The 10,004-nt window shown below is 30.0% G+C and overlaps 1 protein-coding gene across 1 annotated transcript; it reads right to left on the reverse strand.

Annotated features, from left to right (window-relative positions):
• Nucleotides 1–1,257: 1,257 nt before the first annotated feature.
• Nucleotides 1,258–4,907, reverse strand: LOC108338196 (cysteine proteinase mucunain). The gene is made up of 5 exons (XM_017574943.2): nucleotides 4,380–4,907; nucleotides 2,824–3,059; nucleotides 2,574–2,714; nucleotides 1,880–2,332; nucleotides 1,258–1,666 (listed from the first exon to the last, which is right to left on the reverse strand). Exons 1-5 carry the CDS (start codon nucleotides 4,855–4,857, stop codon nucleotides 1,574–1,576), a joined length of 1,401 nt encoding a protein of 466 aa, XP_017430432.1. The 5' UTR covers nucleotides 4,858–4,907; the 3' UTR covers nucleotides 1,258–1,573.
• Between the last annotated feature and the right edge of the window lie 5,097 nt (nucleotides 4,908–10,004).

Below are 10,004 nucleotides of genomic sequence, written 5' to 3' on the forward strand. Positions count from 1 at the left end.
CTTCATTTCATATTTTCTTTTGTACGTTACATCTCACATTTTTTTTTTTGTGAAAAAGACATTGTTGATGTTGTCTTAACACCTCGCGACCAAGTTGTTTGTTGGATGATAGGTTTACCTTAGCAGTTGCAAAATGGTAACAGCAAGGCTATAGTTGAAAAACTGACAAAAGAAAATGCTCTCCTATAGACATTAACAAGTCTCATCAAGAGTTTCCCATTTCTGTCGTACTAATATAATAGATTATGATTTGGAGACAATAATGTCTTGTAAAGATATGGTCGGAAATTCATTTTTCAAACTTATGTATTTGAATAAATATTTGTTGAAAAAAGAACAAAAGTTTAAATTATTAGGGGAAGACAGGTGAATAATTGCTGTTGTTGTATGATTGTGTAACGTATGATTCAAAAACTATCATAGTTTTAAGGAGAATTCATCTCAGAATGAATGAAGGGCTGACCAAAGAGTTTTATGGAGTGTAAGAAATTGATGCAAGGAAAAAATCAACTTACCCGGATTGGATTTCATTTTGCAAGTGAAGCTCGACCCTGTGTAAGAACGGCCCCTATAATGCAGTGTGCTGGTGTAGAAAACGAAATGAAATAGAGTGATAGATTGAAGTCTGCATCAAGAAGCTGTCCAAAGAGACCATCAGTATTTGCCCCTGGTCCCCAACACCACTTTTTCTGCTCAAATTTTTTGCTATAATGTACAGTTTTGTTATAATGGTATTTGAGTTATTTCATCAGGAAACACCTCAGAACATTTATTCATCAGATAACTTGTATAAAGGTTTTGTAAATTTTGTATCACTTGCCTTGATTTTTGAAGTTGCATGATTGAAGATAACTGCACCATCAACTAGTTTAAATACAATGGTTGTTATCTAAATCAAACTTCGTATTTTACAATAAAAATAGAGTAGTTTCATGTTTAAAGTCTATTACTATTTTCTCAAACTGTAGACAATCAAATCAATGGTTTACTTACGAATGTATTATTGCACGATAAATAACTCTTCTAATTAAATACTTCAACTATTTCTTCTGAAAACAGCATTTCCATTAAAATCTAATTTTAAATTAACGCATGCTACTTCATCGCTTTAGTCCACATATTCAAAAGGAGAATGATTTCCATCAGCCATAATACCCTCTCAGCAAAAAGCAGCTAAACTAAGCAGAATTCAACAAAGCACGCACATGGGTCCAGTGTATTCCAACATGCAAGGAAATAATAAGATAAGATAGCATGTGAATATGGGGCAAAACCAAATATAGCTTCAATGTAGCATAATTTACAGAACTTGGAAACTAACAGCAATGAAATTATGTTCGCCATTTGGAGTTTGAATACAAATACAAGAGCATAAATAATATGGCCCTATGTACACAGCCAATGTTCGACTGAAATTTGATCAGGATAAGTCTGTTTGTGTATCATAATAAAATGATACAGATTTGCATGTTACGTGCAAATAATATGTAAAAGTAAAGGAGAAGTGTATGTGCTCTTCTTCCTTTTACTTCATCACTGGCTCCTTCTGCACGTATGCATTCCCCTTAACAGCTTAAGCATTGTTGACCTTGTTGCCTGCAAATCCCCCATGGGGTTTGGCTGGAGTACGCCTCAATGCCTTCACTCCAAATGGGTTGTTCTCGCTCTGTCATTCACAGAAAATTCAGATAAGTATACAAAAATGCAATTGCATTCACGCATCCCTTGAATGCTATGTGCTCTCTCTATAATGATGGAGTATGAACTATCAAACACCAAATTCCAAAATAGTTGTAAATGCAAATGCTTGGTTCAACCTGAAAATTCAGTTCAAAATGCAAGCATGTAAAAAAACATTAGTAGAAGGTCTTTGTCATACCCTGAGACAAGTTCCAGCTCTAACGTTGCAGATGGGATAGTCATGAGGGCAGCAACTGTAGTGGTCATCACAGCAGGTAGCACCTTCAAGAGGACAGCAACCCCACTCAAAACAAGCGTTTCCAAACTCGAAAATGCAGCAACAAGTGGCAGTGTTTGAACAGCTGTAGTAATTGTCACAGACATTTGGTGGCTTCACGGGTGAAGGGGGTGAGGGTCCAGGGTTGGGTGGGTTTGGACCACTCTTAACGGGATAAGATGGCTCGATCGCAATTCCACACTTTCCTGATCTGCTGTTACCCAGATTTCTTTCCATTCTGATGTATCCTTCCTCTCCCCAATCAGCACCCCATGAATTCCTCACAATCCAATAATCATGACCGTTTTCTGTACCATACCCAACAGCCACAACACCATGATCTAGTGCTGTTCCACATCTTCCAGAGAAGACACCCTGACAAATATGAAATATACTGATTAAAAAATTATGTCAACATTGCAAAACCAATTTTGTTTAAAATTGAATAGGGAAAGAGTGGAAGTTTTTATGTTCTAATCAAAAGCAAAAAATAAACCACATGTTTTTCACTTAGACTCAAAACTTTGGACTTTGGATCTTCCCATTCTACTTCTTTCTATGCAATAGGTACACCTTCTTTTCCCAAGTCATGAATAAAATCAGATTGGAAACTTACAGATGAATAAAGTTGAAATTCCCTTCCTCCTCCTTCAATAGCAACGCTCACGGGCTGATTTGCAACGGCCTTTTTCAATGCTAACTCATCATAGGAATTAACATCTTCATAAGAATCAATAGAAACAACTTTGGCATTTTTCTGCACATTAGCAAAATAACCAAACAAAACAAAGGAACATAAGAATTTGATTGATGACTATGTTTTAGAAGCAATTATTTTCTTAAAAAATCAGGACCAAGTTACTAACCCTATACTGGTCACATGTACCATCAACACCACGGTAAGGGTAATCCTCCTCGGAATCAATGCCTCCATTGTTGATGATGAACTCAAATGCATAGTCCATAAGTCCTCCATTGCATCCCATGTTATATCCTGTATCACAATCCACCAATTCTTGTTCTGATAATGAAATCAGTTCGCCAGTCACTATCTTATTAATTCCTTCCACTGCACCAATTGCTGAGAATGACCAACAGCTCCCTACATTAAAGAAAATAGTCATTAAACAAATCACAAACTAACCTTAAAAAATTACAGGTTGTTAAGACAAAGATCACTCAAGAAACTCATTTGTCAGAATACAACTGCAAACACTGAAGCACTCTCCTACTCCTTGCTCTGTTATAATTCATGCTTCACTTCATCCTAGGCTAAAGTAACTTTCTTTAAATTATTATTTTGACCTTTTTACTCAGGTTAAAAATATAGAGAATATTAAATATTCTTGGACAACAAAAGCTAAAAAATTGGTATGGTGCTGCACAGAGACAAAGAACTATAAAAGTGATTGGTAGGTTTTAAGTAGTTATGTGTCCTGACGAATCTGCGTAAGATTCATAGGCACAAACTTTTTTATCAGATCAAGTTATTATCACAAGTCACGGGCCATCATGCTACTTTTGTAATCCTGATCTAATTGTGTAGTAATGGGGACAAAAGGGTTGGGTAGGTGGGCCTCAATTAAAATCTTGAATTGAGGTTTCAAACGTAAGAAATGTTGAATTTATCGTTAGATGTTGTCATTCCCCATATTAATCAATAGATCAGGTGGATATTCAAGCAACAGCAAAGCAATCAATCAAATATGACCAACAAAAATATCAACAATTATTAGTTAAAGAGAAAGCGGAAAAAATCGCAACTTTTATCATTTTTCAATGTAAAGAAATAGGACCTATTCTTTTTTATCACCGTAGATATTTTCTACAAACAGGTAGATGATCAAACAAATGTAGACATTCAAAATTACAAACAATCATTGATACAAAAATTATTGTCAGGAATCAGATGTATTGTTCTCAATATCAGACTCGAACTCAAGGTCAACGGATAAACATAGAACAAACCCACGCTACTTGATTCAAAGTAATTTTTTTTTCATAAAAAAAATTATTAAATCACATTCGAAGAAGGATTCAATCCGATATGCAAAATTTCCTCATGGCAGACCGTCACAACACTACGACCAAACCACGACAATCATAGTATTACGATCAGTCCATCAACGATCGAAATACTGCTGTCAGGATAAGTAAATGATCCAAAACCGAGTGAATTAAGGAAAAAGCGTAACGGGATAAAAAAAACCCCAAACCATTGACTAAAATACAATTTGGTACCAATTAATCTAGGTAACAAAACAATTAAGAAAATAATTGCAAAAGCAGATATTAAGCACGGATCAAATGATAAATTAAAAAAACAAGTTACGAATTTAAACTTTTTTTCTTTCAATTGAAAAAAAAAGGATAAAGAAAATAGTAAGAGATAAGTCACAATACAGAGTGGCACAGTGCTTACCGCAGCTTCCTTGGTCTTTGACTGGGACAACAGCACCTTGCTGCCTCCAATCAATGGAATCTGGGAGTGCGTCTCTGACACGTGGCGTGTAACGGTTGCTCGGGGTCCTTCCCAACCTCCGGTTCGGGTCGATCCTCGTTCCCAAGTACCTGGCCCTGTACTCCTCGTTGGTCAGATCCGCGAACCGGTTCAGTCCCAACCTGTAGGTTCGGTTCGCGGCGTTTATCTCGTCGACGAATTGCAAGTTGTCTTTGAAGATCTGAAACCTCTTATCCTTCTCGCCGAGAGCGTTGTACAGTTTGCCGTGCTTCACGAGCCACTCCTCGTACAGGGACATGACCTCCTCCTCGGTGCGCCCTGTGGCCTTGTCCCGGTGGGCGTTGTCGTAGGATATTATGGACATGTCCAAGGCTGAAGAAAGCGCGAAGAGCGCGAACAACAGCATGATCGCCATGTTGACGGAAGTAGCAGAAGCCATGTTTGATGAAGAAGAGAAAGAAAGTGTGAGAGTGGAGAAAAGGTACACTGAACTTGACCTTTTAAATAGAAAAGAAAGAGAGAGGGGGGTTGGATAATAATTGGATTAAAATTTATTTATTTAAAATAAAATAATAATTGATGAAGATTAGGTAGCGAATAATATCGCGAAGGACGTGGAGCAGAATTAGTAATTATTGATAAGTAATTAACCTAAATGACCAATTTAACCTTTAGATAACTAAATTCCTGAATTATAATATTAACAATGTAGATTTATATTTTAATGAATTCACGTGTAGAAAAGGTTTGGTTATGGAATATTTGAAATATAAGAAGTAGATCGATATAGGCAAAGGGCATTTTGGGATAAAAAAACTTGGTCACTTATCTCACGCGCACGATACCAACTTCCTCTCACTCATTTTCTAATTCCGTTCACACTTTGGAAATTTGTACTTTTATTTAATGAACAAAATATTCTTGTATTTTTATGTATAATGTAGGGTATCCATACTCCCCACTCTTTATCTTATTTTAATAAAAGAATTTTGTGTTACCTGTTTTGTTATTAATTAAATATTTTTTTTTAAATATTTGTGGATTTTAAAAAATTTACTAATAATATTTTATAATATTTTAAAATAAAATATGAAATATAATATAAATTAAAATATAATTTTAAGTTTAATTAATTTCACTTAATAAAAAAAATTAAAAATAAATTTTATTAAATTTAATTTAATAAAATACAAATGAAATTTTATATAATTTTTACAGATAATTAATATCTTTTATATAATATAATACCAAAACTTAATCCATATATAAATAAATTTTAAAATACCTATTATTTATGAATAAAATAAATTATTTTACAAATTTTATCAACATGTATTCATCCAACATGTATACCTACTTTTTACTCATGTTTATGTTGTGCTTTTTGGGATTTCTAAGTATATCAATAATTATTTTTAATAAGAAATTATTATCAAGATTTATTTAAAAACTTTTAATAAACTACTTTTTCGTCTAAAAAATCAGTCAAAATTAATATGGTAAATAAATTTATGATTGATGTGGAATATTTTAATTAATTAAATATAGATTTTAAATGTGAATAATGTTTAAATTTTTAGATCAAGTACAAAATATTAAGATTTGTTTGTATATCATCTATCGGCCTTTTTAAATTATTAAAAAAATTTATATTCATTTAATATGTAATATTTTAATTTTTATAGTGTTCATCTGTTATACAATATATTATACTTTTAATAAAATAAAATACTTGATTTGAAAAAAAAAATATAAATTTTTATTATAATTATCCAAAATATGATATATATATATATATATATATATATATATATATATATATATATATATATATATATATATATATAGTTTTATATTACAAGGAGATATACTAAGTTGAATAAAAACGTAATATAGATTTTATAAAACAGTCAAAACGACGAAATATCTTACTATAAGCTTAAACAGTGTTAACAACTAGCTCCTGCTCACACCATTCGGTAATCATTGCAAAAGAAAACACAAACACAAATACCAAAAATATAAAGACAAAAGAATAAACTAAAGTACCAAGAGAACATTCATATAATTTAAAACAATAATATCACATTTATCATCCAAATCAAACAATACAAAAATAATCATATCAATTTTAAACTTTCACTATCTGGATAGATGTATCGATATTGGACTCATGTGGAATCTGCCCCCCATATGTGGTGAAACAACTTGTTCATATCATACTACCACTCCATCAAACTACCACACACCAAGGTTAATCATCGTCAAACATTTATGGCCAATACATGACCATCAGACTAAGGATCTCCTCTTAATATTCACGACATAATCATCATTTTCTACTTGAAATTGAAAATTATTAAGAGTGTCATAATTATCTCCCAATCATGAAGTTTCTATTTCAATACATCACACTTAAACACAACACTCGGTATTCCCTATGTAATTCCTTTCACCAAATATTTAACTGGTACCCACATCCATGTTTATCGTTCATAAAGCATTCACATGTATTAAAACTATACATATCATCATAATCACCATATAATGTGTGAACAACTACCATACATATTAATATTCAAATTGCATGAAGCGTCGTGCATACTATCAAATTCATCCACTATAAACATATACATAAATATGTTCACAAATAATAAATATCTATCTTTTTACAATATAGTTGATTATTTCACATGATAATCGATTATTATAGAGAGTTTTAAGCAAAGACAAAAATATTTGAAATAATCGATTATCATATCTGATAATCAATTATCTCATAATATCTATGCAATAATTGATTATAAAATCTAATAATTGATTATTCCATAGCGTTTTTCAACAAAGACGCAGTTCTAACTAAAATAATCAAATATCATACATGATAATTTCTATTAATTTTTAAATATAACATAATTTGTTTTAACTTAATTATCCTCTGAACATATCCAAATCACCAAAATAGTATCATTGACATTATAGTTGATTCAAAAATATCCAAAATTGAATATCATTTTACTTATTTAGTCATAAAAATCAAACCACAGATCAAAATTCAAGATATTAAATTTTATAAGTTACAGGTCGTGCCTAAAACGGTAAAGAAGTCCTAATGAGTACATTGAGAGTATATTGCTTTTAGACAGAAACATATATAACACGCTTTTTATAACTATTAAAAGTTGAGACATAAATAAAATATAAATTTTCACTTAAAAAGACATGTGCAATTCTCCAGTTGCCATTTCTAATAAATATATATTGATTTGGCATTACGATAGAGTTTACCAGAACATGTTAAATAAAAAATTTCGTTACCAGTTTTTTAATAGGGTTTCATCATCCTCTTTTAAGTGGGATCAATGGATGCAACATTAATAGAAAATTATGATAAAATATCTTAAACTTATAGTTCCGTAAAAAATATTATTTTATTCGTCATGTTTATAGGCATTTTTACGAATTGTGATTTATTTTTATTTAATAACTAAATAACATTTTAACAATTATGCATCTACTCTCCTCCGTTTTCAACTTTATTTTGAAATTGAGTTTCCATGAGTCACCCTTCCACCAACTCCATGTTACTTATTAGAATGTAAAGATAAAAGTATAATATTTTATCAAGAGTAAAAGATATTTTATATGTTAACTTGTTTAATAATATTTAAAATTTTCGCAAATTAGTTTATAAGAATGTGATATGAGTAAAAGGATTGATATATTCTTATCATGAAAAAATTATACTACGAACAAAAATTACAGTATTTAACATTTGTTTTAACATAATTTAGAAAAAAAGATTAATTTATGAAGGGTAAAAGAATGAATATTAAAAAAATAAATATAGAAAGTCCATATAAAATTGCTCCTCAAAGTTATGAGTTCACATTTAAACAATAAAAAGTCTATAATATTGCACTCGCGATTCACGCAACGCGCGTGCATGGCGCGTATATTTAAATATGTATGTGTCTCTTCATTGGCATTAAAATATCTACCCTCACTATCGCAAGTTGTACACATTAAAATGTTATCTTTTTTGCCATCTCAATTTAATTAATTCAAGACATTTATTAAATATCATAGTTATAAACTTTACAATTTAATTATCATAATTTTACTTTTTCTTATTCAAAACTATCATATATTTTATCACTATAAATTTTAATATGCATACATTTTATCAACATGCTAAATATTTATAAAAAGTGTATATTTTTAAAATAATGACATCTTATTATCTTTGTAACATAAATCTATAAAAAGTTAAAAGTATAATATTAAAGTATGCAGTGAAATTTTGAGTGATAATTGAATGGCAAATATATAACGAAAACTATTTAAATTATAACGTGGATTAACTGTAAAAACCAATTAAATTAAATTCATAAAAGATCTTCGCCCACTTTCTATGAATCAAAGAAAACAGTAAACCTTGAAAACATTTTATTATATTGTAAAAATAATAATAATAAATCGTCTGATTATTATTATAAGTAATCGAGAGTTTCAATTTAATTAAGTTTTTTCTTTAAATAAATAAACTTTATCCGTAATCTAATTTTTGTTCTCTTTTTATTTTTGGCACTTATCTTACACTTTTATATTTTTAAACATATTTCGTTTTCAAATTCTGCATGGGTTAAGATTCCTTGCGTGAGGATGACTATTTTTCTTGAATATTTTTTTCAGTCAAAACGTTTCCGTAAATAGTTTATTGTTTTTAGAATGTTAAAATAGAACACGATAACTAGAATAATAACAAAATTGGCAAAAACTAAAGATGAAAGTGTTAAATAAAATTTATTTAACTTGTTTTTGGTTAATCTTATCATCATAAAAAAAATCGTTTATATTATTAAAAACTTTCATCGAATGCAGAAAGTGGTATGCGAATAAAAGCATGCCACGTCTTCTGCCTCCATTGGTTTAGTTTGCGTCATTGAGTGGGAGACTGTGACAGTCAGACATTTTAATAACTTTTTTTCTCTCTCTATTTTTCCTTTTCTTTGAATAAATAAAGTTATTTTAAATATTTATCTCATTTTCTGTTTTGGGGAAAATAGCATCGCAATGTAAACAGGATACTGTTGTACCATCATCACCAAGAATCCATTTTCTTTCTAACTATGGTGTGGTATGAAGAATAGACCCACATGAAGATTCTTTTTTTTTAAAATTGTTTATTGCGTTGCAAAATTATTTGTAGTGCAGACAACCTTAAGTATTCATTTCAAATAAACTCACATGTTACTCGACATTTTTTTCACGTTTTATAACCGCACAATAATATAACATGGAAATAACACAGAGCACAAATCACACCCCATATTTAAACCTCCAAAATCAATAGATAAATTATCATATAACAATTTTTTTAAAATTAAAGTTTTAACTGATGGAACAACATTCATACAAATCAAGTTCTCTTATATTTAAATTATTCATTAATTTTTAAAATCTAATAATTATGATATACTGAAAAAATAATAAAAAATAAATATCTGATTTATTTTATAATTTTGGAAATTTAAATAAGTAAATGTTAATTCATTTATCTCACTATTAAATAATTCGATATAT

This window comes from Vigna angularis, chromosome 7 (assembly GCF_016808095.1).
Source record: "Vigna angularis cultivar LongXiaoDou No.4 chromosome 7, ASM1680809v1, whole genome shotgun sequence".
Classification (NCBI taxonomy): Eukaryota; Viridiplantae; Streptophyta; class Magnoliopsida; order Fabales; family Fabaceae; genus Vigna; species Vigna angularis.

Coding starts and splice junctions, on each gene's coding strand:
- LOC108338196 (XM_017574943.2), bottom strand. CDS start 4,857: ATGGCTTCTGCTACTTCCGTCAACATGGCGATCATGCTGTTGTTCGCG. Junction 2,715..2,823: donor GTACATGTGACCAGTATAGG/GTTAGTAACTTG, acceptor GCTAATGTGCAG/AAAAATGCCAAAGTTGTTTC. Junction 2,333..2,573: donor AATTTCAACTTTATTCATCT/GTAAGTTTCCAA, acceptor CATATTTGTCAG/GGTGTCTTCTCTGGAAGATG.